At 43.0% G+C, this 24,936-nt stretch overlaps 1 protein-coding gene across 3 annotated transcripts in view; it reads right to left on the bottom strand.

Annotated features, from left to right (window-relative positions):
• Rpn2 (ribophorin II) overlaps window positions 1-24,936 on the bottom strand; it is a 48,385-nt gene that overhangs the window by 20,101 nt on the left and 3,348 nt on the right. For all 3 annotated transcript variants that reach the window (XM_038329757.1, XM_038329759.1, XM_038329758.1), the window contains exons 3-9: window positions 19,695-19,790; window positions 18,903-19,078; window positions 13,394-13,469; window positions 12,288-12,422; window positions 10,147-10,323; window positions 7,255-7,376; window positions 5,379-5,484 (exon numbers count right to left, since the gene is read on the bottom strand). In XM_038329757.1, the coding sequence (XP_038185685.1) occupies window positions 5,379-5,484; window positions 7,255-7,376; window positions 10,147-10,323; window positions 12,288-12,422; window positions 13,394-13,469; window positions 18,903-19,078; window positions 19,695-19,790 (888 nt within the window). The remainder of the gene's footprint in view (window positions 1-5,378; window positions 5,485-7,254; window positions 7,377-10,146; window positions 10,324-12,287; window positions 12,423-13,393; window positions 13,470-18,902; window positions 19,079-19,694; window positions 19,791-24,936) is intronic.

A 24,936-nucleotide genomic window follows, 5' to 3' on the forward strand; every position in this document is an offset into this window, starting at 1 on the left:
TGCTCACTGAGATCCCACCGAATGTCTGGAGGGAGTCTGCATGAGCATTCCCAGATTATATGGATATATGAAATGCACACAAGGGCAAACTGTAATGAACTTGAGTCATTTTGGTTTGTTTTCCTATTTTAAAAGGCTGCCAAAGAACAAGCTTCCTTTGCTGCACAGAAACACTGCAGGGCTGTTAGTGAGTAGAGAACAGTTTAAAACAAATCTTTTTGCTCCTAAAATCTCATTACAAATGGAACTCTGGCCGGGCGATGGTGGCACACGCCTTTAATCCCAGCACTCGGGAGGCAGAGGCAGGCGGATCTCTGTGAGTTCGAGACCAGCCTGGTCTACAAGAGCTAGTTCCAGGACAGGCTCCAAAGCCACAGAGAAAACCCCCCCAAAAAAAAAAAAAAAAAAAAAAAAAAAAAAAAAAAAAAAAGGAACTCTGGAAATAGTCAAAAGAAAAGCATTTCATGTCACTCTTTTATAGCAAACTGTACAATAAAGACCATAGCTTTCTCAGGCTTGCTTTAAGAGTCTGACTCAGGGTCTCTGTTGGTCTGTTGGTTAGCTCTTCCTTCAAACCAGTGCTGTGGGGTCAGCCTCAAACAGGAAAGGGGCTCTGTGCCACTTAAATGCAGTGGGGCCTGCTTCACACAAGAGCAAACCATTTTTTGTTGTTGTTGTTTGCATTGTATACTGCATACATCCTCCAAAATGTTTCAACACCAGGAAATGTGGTCTTCCTGCTGAGAGTAACAACTCCCCCTGTTTGGCTTATTACTGTCAAAAATGATGGTGCATTAGGGGCAATTAATGCTAATGGAAGCTTCCAAAACCCATGCTTTGCCTGACAGCCAGTCGAATTTCAATGAGTACTACTGCAAGCTTCTACACAAAACCACCACTAATGTACTTTGATCAATACTGGCATCTCTAAGGAGGAACAAACGGGACTTGCTGACCTGCTCTAAGGTTCTAAATGTGACTATTAGTGAAATTATGCAGTAAAGCTGCACATATAGCAAAAGAGGCACATGTACACACATACAAATGGACACACACCAAGTTCCAATATGATGAAGTGGGAGAGAAATTATTTCCTGCTTATGCCATCCCTGGGAAAAGGAAATACAATAAATGGCCTCAATAAGTGCTGATGGGCTGATGATTGCCGCATGAACTATTAGACAATTTTGCTATTTTGTGCTCAGTTTTCCCAACAACTATAAAAACACTTTGACAAACACCAGACTTCACATTATAAGAAGTCAAGCTGATATAATAGTTATAATAACCCACAAGGTAGTATGGCATACGAACAAAAATAGATCAAATAGGATTGAATTTTGGGTCCAAAAATTAACCCTTAAATTTATGTTCAATTGAGTTCTGACAAAGTCAAAAAAATTCAATGGGCAAAGAATAGTCTGCCACTAATGGTACTAGGACAACTGGGTATTCACACCCAAAGGAAAACGGTCAGGCATACATAAAACCATCTCAAAATAGATCAGAGACCTCAGTTTAAACGCTTTTAGAATTATAAACTTTTTAAAAGATTTATTTATTTATTATTTATTATGTATACAACATTCCCTCCATGCATGTGGTTGCTGGGAACTGAACTCAGGACTGCTAGAAGAGAAGCCAGTGCTCTTAACCTCTGAGTCATCTCTCTAGTCCCTATAAATTTCTTATTAAGAAGCATTTCTATGATCTTTTTTTTTATGGTTTAATGTGCATTGGTGTGAAGGTGTCAGATCCCCTGCAACTGGATCTTCAGACAGTTGTGAGCTGCCATATGGGTGCTGGGAATTGAACCCGGGTCCTTTGGAAGAGCAGTCAGTGCTCTTAACCACTGAGCCATCTCTTCAGCCCCGCATTTCTATGATCTTAACTTAGGAAATCATTTCTTAAATAGTATCTAAATCACAAATAACAAACTAGGGAACAAATAAAGATATATAGAGAACTCTTCTAAGCCAAACACTTAAAAGAGAAACAAATGGAAATGGAGCTATATGGGGTGAAGTGGAGGTAGGGGCTGGAGAGATGGCTCAGCAGTTAAGAGCACCAGCTCTTGCCAGAGTACCTGGGTTTGATTACTAGCACCTACACGCCACTGACAACCATCCCTAGTTCCAGTTTCTGGGGGATCCAATGCCTTCTTCCATACTGTGGGCACCAGACACATTTGGCGCACTTATACACATGCAGGCAAAATACTTACTCACAGACATAAAATAAATCTTAAAGATACAGTCCCCTATAGCATCTCATTATATAGCCCAGGCTAGCTTCAATGTCATGATCCTCTGGTCTCTACCTCCCGAGCAGCATGTTAGCACATCTGACTTAAAGGTTTTTGTTATTGTCTTAAAAAAATAAGCAAAGGATCTACACAGACATTTCTTCCAAGAAAATATACAAATACAGTCAGAAGTGGTGGCACACGCCTTTAAACCAAAAAAAAAAAAAAAAAATGGGAAGGATGCAGAGAAATACAACCTTCACCTAAAGCTGGTAGGAATGTGACATGGAGTTACCATGTGACCTAGCTGTTCTATTCCTAAGCAAACTGAAAGCAAATGTTCAAACAAAAACTTACACATGCATGTTTATAGCAAAGTACCCATGCTTAGAATATGCAAGGCCCTGAGCTCAATGATCCCTAACATACACATTTGCATGCACACACACACACACACACACACACACACAGTGTAGATACAAATATCAAATATAAATAAGCAACATGTTTGTCAGACACAGAAATGAATAAAGTACTTAAACATGCTAAATCATAGATAATTCTAAAAATACTCCATTAAGTGAAGAAAAAGCCAGAGGCAGAAGTTAACATATTGTGTGACTGCAACCACATGAGCATCCTGAAGAGGCCGACCACAGAGGAAGTTATGTGTGGATGCAGGGGCTGGGACAGGAGAGATGGGAGAGCGGCTGCTAATGATGGAAGTCTGAGTTTAGGATAATGGCAGTGTTCTAGAATAGACAGGAGTGATAGTTATAGTTAAACAGCCCTAAATATATCAAGAATATCTAACTACATACTTTCAATGAGTACATTTCATGGGATCATAAATTACATCTTAATAAAGTCACACACATGTACAGAGAGAGAGAGACAGAGAGAGAGAGAGAGAGAGAGAGAGAGAGAGAGAGAGAGAGAGAGAGAGAGAGAGAGAGAGAGAGAGAGCGAGCGCACCTTTGGGGATTACTGCACTGCAGTCTATTCTAAGCAGCCTAGAACGAAAATATGTTTCTTTTTCTAAGTGGTCTAAGATACATAGTAGAGCAGGAACAAAATTAAAGGATACTGAAGCTGTAAGGAGAAAAATGCTCTGAAAACTGCTAAAAGAAAATAGTAGAGGACTTTTTATTTTTACTTTTTTTTTAACCTTGAGGTACTTTATATTTATTTATTTTTGTGTGTATAAGTATGGACGTGCATGCCATGGCACATGTATGGAGGTCACAGGACAATTTGTGAGAACTGGCTATCTCCTTCCACAACTCACCATTTTGTCAGCCTCTTAAAAGATATAAAAAGAGCAGGGCTAGGGAAATGGCTCACTGTGAAGTGTCACAGTCCCCAAATATAAGATGGCATGGAAGTATGTATCTGTAACACCAGCACTACTGTGTGTGTGTGTGTGTGTGTGTGTGTGTGTATACACGCAAATGCAGAGACAGGTAGACCCTGGGAAATTCAGTAGACAGCCAGTCAGTCAGTCAGCCAAGACAAAATGGCAACCTCCAGATTCAGTGAGACCCTGTCCTAAATGACAGATAGACAGTGATAGAGAAAGACACCTAAAATGTAGACTTCTGATTTTTACATACACACATACATGTGAGCACACTAGCACATAGTGTACACATATGCATGCACCAAAGATACTAAAAAAAAAAAATCCAATGTAGAAAAAGCTTTAAAATTTGTGTGCATTAAGAGGCCATAAAATAATTGGTGGAGGAGTGTCTATGTGTTACTTTCATTATTAATAAAGAAAACTGCCTTGGCCCTTTAAGAGACAGAAAATTAGGTAGGCGGAGTAGACAGAACAGAATGCTGGGTAGCAGGAGTGGGGAGACGCTTCAGGCAGTCGCCATAGTGAGTCTCCATGCTTCTCCTCTCCGAGATGGACGCAGGTTAAGATCTCTCCTGGTAAGTCACAACTCGTGGTGCTACACAGATTACTAACTATGGGTTAAAGGAAGATGTGAGAATTAGACAATAAGAGGCTACAGATAATGGGCCAGGCAGTGTTTAAAAGAATACAGTTTCCGTGTAATTATTTTGGGGTAAAGTTCACAGCCCGCCGCTTTGTTCTACAAATAATTCTAAGAAACCTGAAGCTCACAACTATGGCTTACTTTAGAACTTACGCTACACCTGAAAGCTAGTAGGAGAAGACTAATAGACAACCTGCAACAGATGTACGATTCATAGAGCAGAAACCTAGCTGCCCAATGACCATGAGAACAGCGCTCAACTTCATATTAAATAAAAGAAAAACACATCATAAAAATAGATAACACCAACATTGGTGAGACTACAGAGCAACTGGTAACATATAACAAAGGACTCTCGGAAGACATGCGAGTAGGATGTACAGGAGAATGAGGAGAAAGGAAAATGAAGGCAGGGAAAGACTGAGGTGTGAGCTGAGCAATGCAAAATGGAAATGGAAAGAAGGAGAAAGGCGAGGCTGCGAGGAAAGCAGTATTCTCTGTAATGCAGTATGCTGCAAGTAAGGTTTCTTAAACGAAACTAATAAGAAAATAATCTGGAATTTAAAGGTTCAAGTTACGCAGTAAATTAATTTCTACCCAAACTGTGAGAGGATCAGATTGGCTGTCTCATGCCCAAAAGGTCACACATGAGGCAGTGACTGGAGTTTCAGGAAACATCTTCCGTTCTGCCAAACTTCAAACAAGTCTACCAGGTAAGGAGGTCCTGCTGCCTATTCTTCCTATTTAAAAAGAATGCCAACAGTGTTTAGCTGAGGATATCTTCCAAGGCAAAATTAGGACAACAGGAGGTCTGAATAAGTGAGGTTGTAACATCCGTAACACCTTAGAAGCTCACTATACAAGCTACACTGGACAAATAAATGAAGGGGAAAAGAAAGGGCAGTTTATTTTTCTTACAGTAGATTTCCAATAAATAAATAAAGATGGAATAAAACGAAGAAATCTAAACAGTGTGCAGCCCTTGCTTAAAATCCCAGGGCAGAGGCAGGAGAATCAAAGAGGTCAAGGCCACTTTAGCCTGGGCACAAAAGAAGTCAGTATACCATATGCCTTGGTCATCTCAGATATATTAATGTGGCAGCAGGGATGACAAGAGAAACACCTACCTCTGCAGTGTTCGCAATGTAGCGGCTGTCACCTTCAACTCTGACAGAGAAGTCATAATAACCACTGGCAAGTTTAACATTCTTGAAGTTTAGCTCAAAAACATCCCTGTTGGGAATGACAGGAAGGTTAACAAGAGCTCAAGAGAAGTCCTGAGTATATCACATTGGCTACAAAGTATCTATCTCCCTGTCACAGTCCAGGGCCACTCCCCTCCTTGTTGCCTCCCTGTACCACTCAGCAGTCTCCAGCTCTGCCACAAAGAATGTGGAAAAGGTAAAAACCACGCAGGATAGCCCATCTCCTAATGTACAGTGTTCTTTGCTTCCCTACCAGGTCCACAAAGTCCAGCCCTGTAGTGCCTTCCTGTAGGGTAGTGTGCTACCGGCACCACTGCCAGTCTGATTTCAACTGCTCTCTGCTGTCAATCATTTCCCAGTGGTGGCGTGGAATCCAGGGCCCAGGGCCGGACAGTGCTCTACCACTGAGCCTCTGGTACACTGCTCAACAAAACCACTCAAGGAAATAGTCCAAAAGTCCAAAGATGTTGGAGTAAGGGCGTAGGGCTGCGTGTCATTTTTTGTTATTCTGTTTTTGAATTTTACCAAAAAGCATGTTACTTTTATTTCATAATGAATCCTCTATTTCAAACAGAAAAAAGGTGTTGAGTCCCTATAGTCATGCAGAAAGATTCCAGTGACTTCTACTGTCACACACCAGTCTGTCCTAGAGAAAAGTTCACTTGATCATTCAAGGTCTAGTGGGGAAACCTTTACCTCTGTGGAAAAAATATGTTCTCACCAATATCCCAACCTCCATATGGCAGTAACTCACTGATACTAAATAAGGTTTTTTTGTTTGTTTGTTTGTTTTTCGAGACAGAGTTTCTCTGTGGCTTTGGAGCCTGTCCTGGGACCAGGCTGGCCTCGAACTCACAGAGATCCGTCTGCCTCTGCCTCCCGAGTGCTGGGATTAAAGGCGTGCACCACCACCACCCGGCTTTTAAATAAGGTTTTATATAGAAACCAAGTCTTAACTTTTGAGAAATACACATATCAAGAATAGCCACTAAAATTATTGGAGACAAATATTTAATTCTGTGGGGCAATTATTCATGACACACAGTTACAGACACTCATTCAGTTTTTAAAATTTACCCATGGGGCTGAAGAAATGACTTGGTGGTTAAGAGCCCTTGTTGTTCTTGTGGAGGACCTGGGTTCAATTCCCAACACCCACATGGTGGTTCACAACCATCTGTAACTCTAGTTCTAGGTGATCTGATGCCCTCTTCTGACCTCTGTGGATATCAGGTTAGCATGCAGTACACATATACAAATATAAGCAAAGCACACATACATAGAATAAGATAAATCTAAGAATTTAAATAATAAAATGTACTTACATTCATAGCCAAAAGACTGACAAAAAGAACTATAAAGTGTGGCAGTGGTTGTCTCTAGCTAGTAAAATTATGGTAGAGGATTTATGTTTTCTGATTTTTCTAAAATGTAGTATTCATCTATCAGACAAAAATATTAAATTTAAAAGTAGGAATATTCATGACAAGAGTTCACTAAAGAGACAAGGTCAGAACTATTATTAGGGCAAAATGGCCTGGTTTAGAAATCTCTTTCAAATGCTCTCCTCTAGGATTTATCACATTAGGCAAATGCGGTTTATGACCCTCATGAAACGGTTTTGCTTGTTTGGTTGGTTTTTCCAGACAGGGTTTCTCTGTGTAACAAGCCTGGCTGTCCCGGAACTCTTTGTGGACCAGGTGGCCTAACCCCTATGAATCAATTACACTGGTTGAAAGTTAACTGTCCAAAGTACAGAGCTTGGTGCCCTGCACAGATCTTCCTTTCCCAGACTTACCCTGTAAGTGTGAGGGGCATCTTATGCAGGACAGCAGCAGCTCTGGAAGCCACTGACTTAGCATGCTCCAGCTTAACCGTAGCTTGAGTTAGAGGCTGAGACAAAACATTGCTGACTTGCAACTAGAAAGTCAAACAAAACAAACCACAAGTGAATAGAACAAAGACTGACAAAGTGGAAATTTGGTCTCTGGGGCACACAGGAAACCAGCTCTGTAGAACAAGCACCTTCCTCCAGGGATGTTCACTGACTTTGGTCTGCTGCCTACCAGAGACCAACTATGAAGACAGGAGAGATTATAGAATGCTGCAGCTGGGGATGAACCTACAGATGACCCTGCCCCGCCATCTCAGAGGAGGAAACAGGAGACTGTGCATGAGCGTGAATGTGGATGGTTCTACTTATTTGTTTTCACGACTTGTGTGTGCTAGGCAAGACCTCTACACTGAGTCACATCCCTAGACTCTGCACTGCCCAGTTTGTTCCTGAATCATCACTTCACAGCCCAAGCAAGCTTTGAACTTGTATCCTTCTGCTGGAGCTTCCCAAGATTATACCACATCACTAGCTTTTACATTTCCTTTTTACTTAAGAGACAATGTCTCTCTATGTAACTCAGGCTACTCTGGAACAGGGAACAGTCCTTCTTAAGCCTGGCAAATGCTGAGATGATAGGTGTATATCATCATCCTCAATTTAATGTTTCTTGTTTTAAACCCTTGTCCTATCAACTCTACTATAATATCCTAAAACAAAAAAGCCCACCAAAATTATAAGAAAAATATGTTGGGGAAAAAGTTAGGGTGTGCTTATTTACTATTTGTGTCTGCATGTGTGGACGTGTATATGCAGGTGGATATACATATTTGGAAGTCTTAGGAGGACAATGGACCTCTTCTATTGCTCTCCACATTATTCCTTTGAGACAGGGTCTGTCACTGAACCTAGATCTTGCCATTTTTCAGCTAGCAAGCCTTGGTGATACCTGTCTCCCTAGCCATTCCTCACTGTTGGTGATTACTAGTGTATATGATCATACCTGGCTTTCTGCATGGATGTTAGGAATCTGAACTTAGGTCCTCATGCTTGCATAGCAAATATTCTTACCCAACGAACCATTTTTATGGACCCATTATTTTTTTGAAAATCTCCTGTATATTAAATCCTAGGTCTCCCACCCACTATCTAAGGCAGACAATATAATCCCTAATTTATAGGTTAAAAAAAACCATAAAGGTAAGAAATTAAAGAGGTTATGGACTGCCAAAGGCCACATGGTCAATAAAGGGTAAGGACAGAATTCAACATTCCAGTGTTGAGTGTTCATGCATGTATCCAGCTTTAGAGTCAATACTTTCCCCACTGTGTTCTCTTAATTCTACTGTGAACTCACAGTACTATGCTAATGAGGTTATTTCTCAGCCTGCTTAGTTGGAAAGACACAATTTGTACCGAGGGAGATAGACAATTTTGAATATGGGGCACCTTCTTGGGTTATCAAAATCAAACTTACAGGGCAGATAGAACTCAACACTGACACAGACAGAATGCCAACCACAGAAATCTGAGTTTATCAGTGGTTTACAAACAATAGCAACGAATGCTTCATTTGAGATGAAACTTCTAGGTACACTTAAGATTTGTTCATTTTCTCTATACAAAGGCTCAACACAAAAGGCTATGCTTAATGCTATGTGTGGGAGGACCATGAGTGGCGGGGGCTACTCAACCAGCAACAGGGAGGAAGTATCTACTTAACAATGAGCTAGAAGCCTCAGAACTACCTAGGAATTCAAAGTTGTCTTAAAACAATATGTCTGGAGGCTAGAGAGATGGCTCAGTGGTTAAGAGCGCTTGCTGCTCTTCCAGAGGACTTGGATCAAGTCACAGCACCCATATGGTGGCTCACAACCATCTGTAACTTCAGTTCCAGGGGATTAGATATCCTCTCTGGGTTCATCAGGCACCAGGCATTCAAGTAGCTCAGACACATATGCAGGCAAAACACCCACATACACAAAATAATTAAACAAAATAATGTATCTGGAAGATTTGGCACTGGGAAATAGGTTTTTTTACTACTTTTTTTTTTATGTGGGAAGGCAATGATCAAACCCAGCACACAGCATGTGGCAGACAAGGTGGAGAGTTCTCTATCTTGGAGTAACAGATTTATCAGAAATTCACTGTACTTAACTTATTTATGGCTTTGGGTACTGGGGATTGGTCCTATACTAGGCAAATGCTCTACCCCTGATCTCTATCTCTGGCTCCAGAAATCAATTTTAGGAGCAAGACTCTACACCTGGAGTGATGGGCCAGATTGCAATTTTCTTAAACTTGACTTACTGGAAGTCCATGCTATTTATAATTTTCAAGAGAGAAAAAAAAAGGTTTTCTTGTTTTCATTCTTTTAAGACTTGTTCATTTTTATTTTATGAATGTTTGCCTGCATGTATGTATGTGTAACATGATTGCCTGTTGCTCACAGAAGCTAAAAGAGGACCTCAGATGTCGGGAATGGAGTTACAGGTGGTTGTGAGCTGCCAGGTGTGCGCTGCAAGTGCTCTTCGTCACTGAGCCATTTCGTCAGCCCCTCTTCCATTTTTTTTTTTGTCCCGAGACAGGGTTTCTCTGTGTAGCCCTGGCTGTCCTCAAACTCAATCTGTCTTCAGAATGCTGGCATTAAAGGTGTGTGCCACCCATCCCCCATTCCCAGGCCTCACTTCTTTTGTAGCTTCGAAAGCACTTGTGCCTAGCTCCCCAATGGTCAAGTCCCTATGTATATTTATTGTATATCCTCATGGAGGCTGTAACCAGCTCTACACCACATCTCAAAATCTTGCACTAGAAATAGCATGAGAATGGCAACGTTGGACAGGGAGGTCATACCCGAAGGATGGCCTGTTCCTGAGTGTCAGAAGCAGAGCCCTTAGGCACAACCACCACTGGTATGTGGTAGCGATTCTGGGACAATGCAGCAGCAGCAGAGGCCACGCTGAAGGCTTCTGAGAGAGACTCAAAGTTCTTCTTGCTGAAGATGGTGTTCATTAGCTGGATGACCTGATCCTGAGAGCAAAGGAAAGACAGCTCAGCTCCCCTGTGCAGGAATTAGAGCCTCCCACCCCCAGTAGTATTCCTTGTGTGTTAGTACATCCAGCGCTAATCCAAATGGCAGACTGTAGGGAGCAAAATGCTGCATTTAAACTTAAAAATTCAATCTTCTAGTATAAATGGAAATTCACTTACTTATTTGTTAATCCTCTAGTGACAGGTTAGCATACAAATGCAAACTACTCCAGCTAACTACTGAGCTATGTAAGTGGAGGCTAAAACGCACATAACAGTAACCATTTGTTAAATACCAGGCCGTGGCAGCTGTTTTACATGCACTACCTCAAATCACGACAAAGCCTTGACAGACTGCTAGCTAGAAATGCTTTCTAAATAAGGAAACTGAGGTTAAACACAAGTCATAGCACAGAAGGGAGGGACGAAGGGAAGGAAGGAAAACTTTGTCCCAAAGCCCTGCCACAGAAATTCTGTTCTTTCCGACTTCCATAACCCTTTCAGCTAGACTATCTTCCTTCCTAACCTCTCTCTGAGAATAAAATGGTCCGATTCTGTATTCATAAGGGCAAAGTATATAGTCAAAGTGTGTACTAGAAAGAAACTAAAATCTCAGTCTCCATTAAGACCTCATGGGCTGCATAAAAGAGAAAAATGAAAAGCAGTTTTAAAACAAGTGTGGCCCTAAGAGACACGATCACAATTCTGGAGGCTGTTTGCTCAGGAGGAGACACTTTCTACTTCAATCAGTTTTGCTCTTTAAAATCTACCATCTAACAGGAAAGCTGCCTTCCTCCTGACAGCGCTATTCACAGTCGACATGAAATAATTTTCTGTAATTGTACCAATTACATTTTTCCGTCAGTAGGCTATTGACATGTTAAAATGGGTGACTATTCACCAGAATTGTTATATCAAAAGCAGTGACAGCAAAATTACTCTAGCCAAATACCTGGTTAGTAACAGCTTGGGAATAAAACGAGAAAAAGTTTAAGTTGTGTATGTAGAGAGTCAGCAGTCCATCTATGTCAAGGTACACAGAAAATCCCCAAATCATTTGTACCAGAAAACCCTGAATTCCTCATGTTCACCCTGACAGAAGTGAAAAGGGAGCCCCATAGTTCGAGATTCTATGCTTAGAAAGAAGGAATGGACACAATAAGAATGCAGGAATATAAACAAATTATTAGAAAATTAATTCAAGCTACCCAAGATAGATGTTATTTGCTGGTTACATAATATTACATAATATTTGCATAATACATAAAAGAAATGTGAGTCCTAGCTTTAAATTCAAACCTTTCTTCTAAAAATCTCAGTATCAGAACTTGTATTTTACGTACATTAGACCAAAGGTTAGTAACCTCTCACAAACAGGAGACAGAGAAGCGCTACTTAAAGATATTATCACACATATTCTAAGTAAAGCCATTCAGGATAAGAAGCTCTTTAAAACAAACATCTCCCACCCCACCCCCCCAATAAAACTCATTTTCAACAGAATCTGGAACACACACACATTTCTCAGGGAAACAGCATGAAGAACTACACCCAGCAGCTGAGATTATCTGAATTAGCTGTTGCTAAGGATGAAGGGGAGAGGGGAGAACAGGCAATTCTGAGGTCCAGGGTACTTCCTGGGGGCCAGCAAAGAGGAGACAGACAGAAAGGGCTGTCAGGAGGAGAAAGGAGAGTAAACCAGGGTGATACACTTGACCTTGCCTGCTTAACAGCGTGCAAGTGCCTCAGGCAAACAGGTGTGATAATGTATTATATGCCCACCACACTGTCAGCTTCTTAGTACAGGCATTACACCTTTCTACTTCTCATTCTTAAAACCTAACCTAAATCGTGAATAACAACATCCTGAGGTATGAAGCAGCCCTCTCTGGAAACAACCATCCTTGAAAGATAAACTCAACAATGCCTTTGTGTTACATGCTTGAGAATCATCAGACAGGCACCTCCTTTATGGATGGTTCAGTCCCCACATGATCCATGAGCTTGTAGGTGGCAGCAACAAACAACGCTGTGGTTTCCAGTCCTTCCTCAAACTGGAGATACACGCCCCCTAGTTCATCCAAGCGAGCAACAAGGTCCTGTCATAAAAAAATGGAGGCATATTGGGACACAGAGATGGTAGAAACAAGATATAAAAAGTACTGTCACTCCAGAGCTGGCCTTTCAGAGAAATCTCACTAAACCCAAAGACCACCATAACCACTTAGTACTTTCCACAGAAGGGCAAACAGGCAGAGTCTCTGGCAGCTCTGATAGCATGCCTCCTGTAGGCCCTGCGCTCCTGCTAAAGCCTAAGAGCCAGGGTACTGAAGCAGCAACCAGTTTGAGAAGAACAGTGACCCTGGCTGTAGTGTTGCCAGGAAGCATCACAACACAGATGGAGCCATGGCTGCCCACGTGGATAGCACCTATGAAGTAGAGCACTTCTCTTCAGTCAATGCTCCTGGGGAGCAGAATGAGGCCGTTGCTGTGCCTGTGAAGCACGCAGCAACGACACTGCCAGAAGTGCCCGTCAACACTGGTCATACAACTATTGAGAGCGGCCCAAGGATAAGACTGAGCAACAGTAAAACTGCAGTGAGCCAGGGATGCTGCATACACTTAAAATCCTAGCTCAGAAAGATGCCAACTTTAAGACCAATAGGGCTTATATAATCAGACTGCCTCAAACAAAAAACCCAGCCATTCTATCCATAGGCAGCTAGTTAATACATGGGTTCTTTTAACCTAACTGGCTCCTGCAACCATCATACAGGAAAACTGAGGCTCAGAGTATCAAACACCTTACCTACAATTACAAAGCCATAAGTGGCAGAGGGAAGCATTTGAGTTTTAGATTTATTGATTCCACAATCTAATATTGGCCTAACAAATATTCTCTTTGACATATTGCTTATATATAAAAAACACAAACATGTTGGACTTAACAGTCATGGACGTAAAAGATATAGTGCTGGCTAAAAGAAACCAGTTATGTCTGCTTGCAAGACTGTTTTAAATGGTGTCAAAGACAGGAGCTCAGAGACTTGTTTGGGGAAGCAATTTATACCTCAATCTCCTCCACAATGTTCCTCAGGTCAGCCTGCTGTGATAGGTGGGATGCTGTCTGCAGAGCCTGGACTGTTCTGCAAGGTAAAGAAAGAGTAGAGCACTGAGACTAAGATTTAGTTAGCTGTATAGAAACATGCCCGAAGGCATCCTCTATTTTGTACAGGATATTATGCTAGGCTGAAATTGGCTGCCTGCCAATCGTCTTTCTTACTCAAGACTAAAGAAGTATCATGCGGTCAATGTTTGTAACTTGTTGGGCAGAAACTGGAGCAACGGTCCTAAAACTAGACTAAAGTACATAAAGAAAAGATCCGGTTAATATGTGCTCAACAGTTACCACTGTGCTACCAGCATCGCATGCAAGATCCACAAGTGACGTTCCCTCGGGCACTCAGGAGAGAAAAGGGACAGGCTTAGTCTTAAATGAGTCCTACTTATTTTCTTTTAACCATTTATTTAGTAGTCTATGTATAAAACCTTATGAATACATATATAATAGACAATTCTTACGAACAAAGATTTTATATTATCAAAATGAATCATCATTTACTCAACTTTAAAAACTTTATTATTTAATTTTTGAAGATGGGTCTTATGTAGCCCAGGCTGGCTTCAAACTTGCTGATGGAACCTTAAACTCCTGGTCCTCCTGCCTCTACTTCCTGAGTGCTGGGATCACAGGCGTACACCACTAGACCTGCTCCATGCTTGGAACTGAACCCAGGACCTTAGGTATGCTCTGAAAGCATCCTATCACTAAACTCTCAAGCAATACTCTACCTAGCCCCTTGATCTCAAAGTTCAAAACAAAGTGAATGCAGGGGCACTTACTACAGTCACAATGTCTAACCACTGTCTCTGTTTATATGCAGAAGAACATTTCCTTGAGTTCCAAATGAAGTTCCAGAGCACTAAGCAGTTCCTCTCCATGGTGCTGCCCCATCCCAGCACCACACTTCTCTAGACTTACCTGTTCTGGATATTCTCACAACAGGCAGCTTGCTGGGAAGGTGGTGAGCATCAGTTTCAGAATCTGTGAGCATTCTACTACTGGGATATAGTCCCCAACACATGATCTTTTAGTTTTAGCTTTTAAGACTCATCTATATTGTGGCATTTATCGGCATTTCATTGTTTTACTCATATATTCTTATATTTTAAGAGTATATTTTATAAGATAAAGCTTTTGCTGGGTATGTTGGCATATACCTTTAATCTCAGCACTTAGGTAGAGGCAGGCGGATGAGAGTTTGAGGCCAGCCTGGTCTACAGAGTGAGTTTCAAGACAACCAGGACTATATAGAAAGACTCAGCCACACACACACACACACACACACACACACACACATCCCTAAATAACAACAACAAAACATTTTAAGGTGGAACCTGACTGTTTTACACATGTTAATATTTTTATTAGATTTTTTTTTTCTGTTAATGCAGATAGTCTGGATGGAGAGCACAAATACTTCTCTGGGTAAAATGAAGGAAGCTGAGGCCTCCTGGTGGTCAAATGGTCTGCTGCTTCAGCACAGAACTGGATAATTCTTAAGAGATGCCTGAGTCTTTGTCTATCAAGCCAGTATCAGGTAATGCAAAGCAAGGATCTGTCTACTTATGTTGAGATCATACACTTCACATTCCCTCCAGGGAAAGCTAATTCCAGTAAGATGAAAAGTTGGAAGACAGAAGAAGAGAAGCCCCATGAACATTTAACGACTCCTACAGGACACTCACCATTGTAATGCACTTGAGAAAATAAAACCTGAATTTCCAAACAAAATAAAAATTCCCCATCTGCCCAAGATAAATGCCAGCTCAAAAATAGCTTCTAAGACAATAAAAAAACGACTTTTCAATTACAACATCATTCTTCTCTTCTTTGAAGTTTATAATGAAGTCAATCACTGGTTTCATTTCTTATCCCCAGTTAGCAACGACCCTCCCTCTGGAACACTGCACTCTAGCACGGAGAAAGCCAACTCGGTCCTGCTCACATACAGCAGATGACTCAGAGAAATGAGTTTAGAGATCTTAGTTCAGGTACTTCATTCAGACCAACACTTCTGGCTTTTCAAGACAAACTTAAGAACAGACACTTCCTAAAACAACTCCACTTACTTGCAAAGGCCAAACACAGACAGAACTAATTTACACCAGACTTTACTGACTTGGCCAAATCAGTTTCAATAAAATTAAAAGCATCCTGCCAATCTAACCTTCAGGATAACCCTCCAAGATGAAGGCTGTTGTCAGATGGGAGAGCGTCTGAGGTTGCAGGAGAGGAGGCATTAAGCTTGTTGCCACAGAAGTACTGCACAGACAACACAGACTTACACAGTTCTATCCAACTCAGCTTGTGCCCTTACTCACAGCCACACAAAGTATAGTTCAGTCTTCATTAACTATTTATTGGTCACACCCGGGGTGTCAGACTCGGGAACCACGTAAGCACAGCAGCTTAGGAGGTTAGTACAGTTCAAGCAAGGAAGCACCTCATTCCCCAAGAACGAAATGCTGTATGCCCAAGAAGAACTCAGCACTAGGCTCTGCATACACAACATATCTACAACACACCCCATGGTGTAAAGATTGTTGGCCTCATTGTATGATGGAACTCAAAGGACGTTATTAACTGGTCCAAAGTCCCAGAGCAAGGAGGAACATACCCAGTGCTCAAAGCCAAATGAGCCTATCTTTCCTGTGCATCTTCCTATTGTGAGAGTTTTCTTTCTTTCTTTTTTTTTTTTTTTTTTTGTTTTTTTTTTTTTTGTTTTTTGAGACAGGGTTTCTCTGTAGCTTTGGAGCCTGTCCTGAAACTAGGTCTTGTAGACCAGGCTGGCCTCGAACTCACAGAGATCCGCCTGCCTCTGCCTCCCGAGTGCTGGGATTAAATCTTTTTCTTTTGAGACAGGGTTTCACTATGTAACTCTGGCTAGCCTGGACTCAGAGATCTGCCTGCCTCTGCCTCATCTCTTGAGTGTCCCCCGTTAGCTGGCAGGAAATGGGAAGTTTTTGTCTTTTAAGATGGTAGTATGACAGCGACACTATGACGTGTGGTGCAAACTGTGGATGCAACCACCAAAAGGATTATAAGTAGAGACAAAAACAAGTAGTCTGCCAGACAAGGCAGTACGTACTTTTAGTCCATCACTCTGGAGGAGAAGCAGACAGATCTCTGAGTTGGATGCCAGCCTGGTCTACACAGTGAATTCTAGGACAACCAGGACTATGTAGAGACCCTGTCTCAAAAAACAGAAACAAAACAAAACAAAAGCAATAAATAAATAAATAAAATAAAATAAACCCAAGTGACCTAAAATAAAAGACTTCTAAGAGCCAAGCACCAGGCAAATTATACACAAAAGCATCTTTGTAAGAGACATTTCAGCCCTCAAGTCACTACTGACCTTGTAATGAGCAGGGACTGAACAATCCCTTAACAAAGCTTCAAGTTTAGAAACAATCTGGTTGTTGCTTCCCAACTCACAAAATTCTGGGAACGAACCTGCTTTTTTGTTGGCGTGTTTATGCATGTACATGCCCTGGCATGTATGTGCAGGTTGGAGGACAACTTGTAGGAGTTGGTTCTCTCCTTGCACCATGTGGTTTCCCTGAACCAAACTCAGGTTCGTAGTGTAAGGGCAAACAGATGTACTTGGGAGCCACTCGGAGGGACTGGTTTGGTTTGATTTTTATGGGAGTAGGCCTTATGTATGGTAGGAAAGTGGTTTACCACTGCTCTTCATTTCCAGCCCCTAATCCCACAGTTCTGAAAGGAGGAACCGGCACCATCAACCTGCTGTTGATGGTGTCTCAGTGATGTTCCAATTGCTGTGCTGAAACACCATGGCCAAAAGTGACTTGAGGAGGAAAGAATTTATTTGGTTATGCTTCTGTATTATCATACTTCATCATCAAAGAAAGCCAAGGCAAGAACTCAAACAGAGCAAGACCCTGGGAGGCAGGAGCTGAGGCAGGATCACCACACACTGGATTGCTCTCCATGGTTTGCTCAGCCTGCTTTCTTATAGATCCCAGGACCACCCAGCCCAGAGATGGTACCACCCACAAGGGGCTGAGCCCTCCCCTACCAATCACTAATTAATAAAAATACACTACAAATTTTCCTACAATCCAATCTTATGGAGGTATTTTCTCAATTGAGATCCCTCCTCTCAGTTGACAAAAGCTTGTGTCGAGTTGATATAAAACTAGCCAGTACAGGCAAGCAGTGGTAGCACACACCTTTAATCCCAGCACTTTGGAGGCAGAGGCAGGCAGATCTCTGTAAATTCAAGGCCAGACTGCTCTACAAAGTGAGTTCCAGGACAGCCAGGGCTACACAGAAAAACCCTGTCTTGAAAAAAACAAACAAACAAACAAACAAACAAACAAAAAAAAAAACTAGCCAGTATGACAGAGCTCCAGGTACTCCACATCAGAGGTTACAATTAAATGGGAGGCGCTCTCTCTCTCTCTCTCTCTCTCTCTCTCTCTCTCTCTCTCTCTCTTACACACACACACACACACACACACACACACGTGGGGTAAAATCATTCCTATAACGTGGTTTTTCTTCACTTACGCCCTTTGCAGGGGATCAGAGTCTAATTTCTAGAGTATGTTATTCCCTGAGAATCCATGTGCCCAGTAGACGCTGATCCTCACAACTCCAAGGGATCTAGTAAGGCCCTGTTCTTCACAGAACCCCTAGTGCCCACATCCCAACAGCCCTGGTTAAGCCTCACCAGAAACTGCATGTAGCTCACTGGCCTCATTGTCCTTTGATAATCGACCCTTGCTCCAGCCTCCAGCCTATCTCTCTATGATGGGTGGCTTACATTGCCTCAGCCTTTGCCTTCTGCCTGAAGAGCTTGAAGATATTGTCTGTGAGAGATCCACAAGGCCAAGGACCAGACCTTTCTGCCTTAATTCAAGTGTCAGTCACCGGGGATAGGGAGATGGCTTCATTGGTAAGTGCTGCCATGCAAGCCTGAGGACCTGAGGTCAGACTCCTAGCACCCATGGAGAAGCTGGATGCAGCAGTGTTTGTATCCCCAACACTAGCAGGAAGATCTGTGGAGCTCATTAGCCAGCATGTCTCAAAAAACAAAGTAGAATGCCAGGAAGGGTAGCACATGCCTTTAATTCCAGCACTCAGGAAGCAGAGGCAGGCAGATCTCTATGAGCTCAAGGCCAGCCTAGGCTGCATAGGGAGTTCCAGGACAGCCAGGGCTACATAGAGAGACCCTGCCTCAAATAAAAACCAAAAATGAAAACAGGTGGAAAGTGACTGAGAAGACACCTGGTATCACCTCTGGCCTCCCGATGCAAACCCACGTATGCACCCACGCACGCATCAACATAATAGTGTCTGCCACATCTAGCAGAACACCTGGCACACAGCAGATGTCCAGAAATCTGTGCTGAGGCAGTGAATGAACCCTCTCAGGTTAGTCACCAACACAAATGATACTCAGGAAGTGTTCGAACACACAACTTACGCCAGCACAGTCTCCTCCTTGCTGAGACGAGCGGTAAGGGCACCAAGGGCTTCTTGGGATGCCAAGGGAAGGCCAAAGCCACTGAGCGCTGCAACTGCATGGTAGATCTGGGCCACAGAGGAGTCCTCACTGACCGCTGCCAGAAGCAGATCTTTGGTCTCATTTGCAACAGATATCTGAGGAAGGAACGGCAGACAGAGCTAGAGCAGGCTCTGGCACTGTGTGAGAGACATACTGACAACAGTACAAGTGTGGCTGTCAAAGCTGTGACCACCGAGCAACCCCTGAATTAAATGTTCACAGAGTTAACACTGCCTCTGTTCTCAGTGGTTTATTGTCAACCCAACACAAGCTAGAGTTACTTGGGCAGACAGAACTTTAACTGAGAAAATGCCTCAATAAAACTGGCCTGTAGGCAAGTCTGCAGAATATTTTTTTGATTAAAAATTGATGTGGAAGGGCCCAGACTATTGTAGGTGGTGTCACCTCTGGGCAGGTGGTCCTGAGGTTTATAAGAGAGCAGGCTGAGCAAGCCATGAAAATCTCAAGGTCTCCCAGAAGAGATGAGAACTGTAAGAAAAAGCAATCTAAAAGCCACTATAGCGAACCCTTAAAGGGAAAAACGTTTTCTTACAGGAATAAAAATCATGTTCCAACCTACACCAATAACTCCTCAATTTTACAAACTATATTACCAATCTGACATTATGTTCCCTCTAAAAATGCACCTTACTGCATATAAATAAACAAATGAACAAATAAATAAAAGGCAGTATAGGAACCTGGGCTCACCTCACAGCCTGAGAGGACCTGGCTCGACTGGGCAGCATAGAAGAGGGAATCCACGTTGCTGGGGTCGAGGTTAGACTTGATGAAGGTACATGCTTTCTAAACAGGGAAAGTCAGAGACAAGTGGTGACAGAATACAATAACCAGGAAAGGCAAAAGTGCTTACAGGAATAAATAAAATTCTAACCCATCTATGGAGGTTTACAGTGTGGAGTCTTCGAGATACAACTGTTTTCAGCAGTTATCTTGCACAGGAAGGACACTATTACCCCAAACTGCTGACTTCTTCACACAGGGACCAGCAGGCCTGAGATGGGTGGACACCATTTAACAAGTGACCTGTGACCTGTGTGTGCTGGGTGTCACAGAGCTCTTCCTTCTGATGAGCACAGGCCCTTCACATACACCATAATTCTCTCCGTTAGCAGAAGAAGTAACTGGGACACGAGCAGATAAGTGGCCCTTCAAAGGGCAGAGTGAGAGTGTCCTCACACCAGGTGTCCCGGGTTTCCAGAGCCATGTCTCCAAAGCCAAGTGGCTTAAGGCCTTCACCTTTTCACCCGCCTTCCTGGCTCAAGCACAGCATCCTCATGCATCCCACCACCCAGACCAGACCCTGGGGAACTGCTGTTGGCTCGTCTCTTCCCTCCAAAGCTACCCAGTCTACTTCCTTTCCTATCTTCAACCGACCCCTGGCTTGTCTCTGCCCTAGGCAGGTCCTTGTCAACCCTCCCCTGACTGTTACTGTCCTTTTTTTACCTGCCTCAAGGCATGTGATCTATTCCATACACAGTAAGGCTAAACTCTATGAAATACAAAGTACCCATGTTGCATTACTATTAAAGGCTTCCACAGTTCCCATCACTCCCAGAAAAGATCCAAAGTTGCTAACATAGCATACATTGTCTGAGAGGTATTCCCCACCTCTGCTGTGGCAGCTTAATCAGGATGGCCCACCTCAGGCCCCAGAATCTTAGTCTCTTCTCCTGCACTTTCCAGCTGAACTGTTTTCCTGCCCTTGGCGATTTCTGTCTGCCAAATGAGATCTTCCTTTCGCCTCTGCTCAGATGCACCTGTCTCATAGAGCCATTGTTTATACTCATTCCATGATAGATCACAGTCCCCACTTTGCCCTGTGCTTCCCAAAGCACTGGCTACAGGTACTCAGTGCTGGTTGCCCGAGAACACTGTGCTCAACACAGTAAGTGAGCACAAAACAAAATTCTAGCCACTTCTGTTCTGCTGAACTGCAAGGGAGAAAAGTTACACTGCTAAACATTTATTCTAAATGAGATATTATAAAAATAATGGTGGCATATGCCATTAATCCAAGTAATTGGAAGGCAGAAATAGGCTGTGAGTTCGAGGCCAGCTTGGTCTACACAGTGAATTCTAGGATAGTCAGGGCTATGTAGAGAGACCCTGTCTCAAAAAATAACAACACCCCCACCCCCCAGCTATTCAAAATTTTTGGACAATCCAGTCAAAAGTGGGTGTGTCATTTGGTACTGGGGGGTGTTGCTCAGATATACAATATTTGCCTAGCATGCACAAGACCTGGAAATTTGACCCCTAAAAATCACAGAAAAGCCAGGCAGTGGTGGCACATGCCTTTAATCCCAACTCTTGGGAGGCAGAGGCAGGAGGATCTTTGTGAGTTCAAGGCCAGCCTAGGCTACAGAGCTAGTTCCAGGATAGCCAGGGCTGTTACACAGAGAAACCTTGTTTCAAAAAAAAAAAAAACCAACAACAATAACAAAATCACAGAAGGAACCTCTGGGAAATGAAATAGGAGGAGGAGTGGGTGAGCCTGAGACCAAGCGGCTAGGATACATTGTGTCATGTGTCACTGCAGGGCTACCTCACTCAGAACAAAAACAAACTAACAAAAACAATCTTTTAAAAAATGTTAGGAAAAAACTCAAGATCCTTAAAACAAAGGAGCTTCAATTTAGAGTGCAGCATGAAAGAACCAGAGGGAAGGCAGGGTGGTGGTGGTGCACACCTTTAATCCCAGCATTCAGAAGGCAGAGGCAGGAGGATCTGTGAGTTCGAGGCCAGCCTGGTCTACACCAAGTTCCAGGACAGGCTCCAAAGCTACAGAGAAACTCTGTCTCAGAAAACCAAAATCAAACTGAACAAACAAAAGAGCTGGGGGTGGGGGTGGGGGTGGAAGAAACCAAGTACTCCACCGTGTATAAACTGGGGTCTGAAAAGGAAACTGGTTACTCCATGAAGGGATCGCTTTCCACACACAGCAAAGACTCTGTGCTCTGCTGCCCTCTGGTGCTCTAACCATGAAAAGATAGCACCAGGTCTCCACAGTGCTAAGGTACCTTCTTCCCCAGCACTTCCAATGAGAGTCACAGTGCCTCTAGGGGATTTAAAGGACATTTTTACTGTCTTAAGTTCATAGAGAAGCAAGCAGCTCAATTGAGGTTGTTCCTGATTGGGAGAAATGGCCTTCAAATCCAGATAGCCTAGCTATATCCCTACTGGAAGAGGCTGCTAAAGTGGAGTATATTCAGCACTAGTCTTCCTCTGATGCTTACAAGGACAAATCAAGGGCAAGAATGTTCAAGGGCTTCATGATGTGGGCAGCACAGCTTTAACAGCAGCAGGAGTGGGGAATAATAAAACATGCTCCGGACCTTCCATGAGTGCTGCTCTTTCCAGCCCAGGGCTGGGGCTTCGGCTAGCTCTTCTCTAACTGTTCTCCACATTCCAGACATTACCACTCCATACACATCCCCACCTCAGCTTCTGTGCCCTTTGGTAAAACCCCAAGGGTCTCAATATCCTCCAGGGCAAAGAACCACTATGCTTTCTTCTACCTTCCTTCCTGTCAATCCCCTAAACGTAATCAGATACCATGCCCTACATGGCTCTTTCCTGCCCACCCTCCCCTCGCTTCCTCCAGCATCAGCTCCCAGCCCCTCTAGTCTCCTCTCAGACATCACACTGAGCAAGCATTTCCTTTGCCACTGAGCCCACTGTTTCCATACACACTGCCTACCTTACTTTCCAATGCCCCTGCTCCAGCTGCCCGAGACACCAACCCCTAGGCAACACTTCAAGCACTACTAAGCCCCAGGCTTTGCAGAGGTTGCTTTCTCCATTATCTCATCAACTGACAAGCCATAATGCATTCATAAGTTTAAGTCTTTATTTAAACAAACACATTCATCCTTTGTCTCTCAAGCTGCTGCCTGCCGGCTTCTCTTCCCAGTTCCACTTCAGTTCACACTGCCAGCCCTAATCGACATCCCCTCACACTTCAGTTTACACTGCCAGCCCTAATCGATGGCCCCTCAAACTCACACCACCAACAGAGAACAACTGTAGAGGAATGCATTCAACCTAAATTTCATGTGGAACTTCAAATCATGCCACAGCTCAGAAGGCACTGTGAGCGCCTCACTCCTCTACAAGCCTCAAACACAAATCTGATGATTCACAAATGTTTCTGCCCTTGGCATGCCAATCCGACTAAAATCTGACATTAGTCCAATTTCATTTGTTACACTTTACAATACAAAACCTCTACTAGTTGCCACTGACTCTTGAAAGAAAGCAAAAAGCAAGGCAACAGCATAAATGGTGACCATTTGTGTGGCAATACCTTATCATATAATACTTTCAGTATTTGTGATGTAGCAAAATATCTCAAAGTGTTGGGAGGCCTTGCTGGTCAGAGGCTGCAGTCTATCACAGCCTGGCAGTTTTCTCCAAAGTTAGATGACATGGAGACTCCCTCCCTAATAGTGAGACTTCCTGCTCTCTACCTGCCTTTATGTGGAGACTGTCCCTGGGTCCAAAGGACTGATCTTATCTGAAAGCTGTCTCTAAGCCTGGATGCCTGATTTATCTCTAGCGTGACCCTCTAATATAGGACCCCACTGCCACATGCGAAGCTTTATGATAGGAGCGTGTCACTTGATGCAAATTAGGGTTTGTCCCTAGGCTTCCTAATTCTATATATTCCCTATACTCAGGAATAAAGCTGAGCTGATTCACCTAACTCATCTCCTGGAGGGCTGTCTCTGTCACATCCACAGCAGTCCAAACTCTGCTCCCCGCTTCTGCTCTCTTCACCCTCATGGACCAACAATCCCGAGGAAGAAGCAGAAGCACATCAAAGCATCCTGACAATCAAGGATGCATACTATAATGAAAAGTAGTACTACGGTCAATGAGATGGCTTAGCTAGCGAAGCTTCATGTTGCCAAGCTTGACAAACTGAGCCTGATCTTTGTCATAAACAACCTGTAAGAATTGGTTTTCTCCCTCCACCATGTGAGTTCTGAGAGCTGAGCTGGCTCAGGTCACCAGCTCTGACAGCAGGTACCTTTTACTCACTGAGCCATTTTACTACATAAATGGGTGGTTTTCAAATCCTAAATCTATGGTAATTTCTTATGAAGTCATAGAAAACAAGAAATATTCAGGGAAAATGCCTTAGCCTAACTGTTCATGATTTTGTAATGGCTACACACCCCTTAGCTGTTCCCTGTCGTGGAATATTAGTTCAAGATGTGCTCTAAGTATTTCATCTGTGGAATATTGTTTAATGATACAAAGATGTGTGGCATTCTTTTATGCGGCCTTTGGTTAACTCTGTAAAGCTGTGTTACTCTGCTTGCTTAAAACACCTGATTGGTCTAATAAAGAGCTGAACAGCCAATAACTTTGCAGGAGAGATGACAGGAGGGGCTGTCAGGCAGAGAGAATAAATAGGAGGAGAAGTCTAGGCTCAAGAGAAGAAGAGGGAAGAAGGAGAAAAAGAGAAGGAGCGGACGACCCCAGGGGCCAGTCACCAGCCATAGAACCAGCCATGGAGTAACAAGGGAAGAAAGGTATATAGGATAGAGAAAGGTAAAAACCCAGAGGCAAAAAGTAGATGGGATAATTTAAGAAAAGCTGGCTAAAAACAAGCCAAGCTAAGGCTGGGCATTCATAAGTAAGAATAAGTCTCTGTGTATTAATTTGGGAACTGGGTGGTGGGCCTTCAAAGAGTAAAAAGTAAAACAATAGTTCCTAAATTCAGAAAACATTTCCACTGCACTGTATTCTGCTCAAAAAAAGAAGAATATGTCCAAATTGCCTGACACAATGACCATCACTGACTGATGCATGTGAGTCCTCCACCTTGAGCTCCTTTAGGAGTTGTTAGCCATGCACCTAGCACTTTACAAGCAATGTTATGGGGCTGGGGAGCTGGCTCAGTGGCTAAGAAGCACACAAA

The sequence above is a fragment of the Arvicola amphibius genome, chromosome 5 (genome assembly GCF_903992535.2).
Source record: "Arvicola amphibius chromosome 5, mArvAmp1.2, whole genome shotgun sequence".
NCBI lineage: Eukaryota > Metazoa > Chordata > Mammalia > Rodentia > Cricetidae > Arvicola > Arvicola amphibius.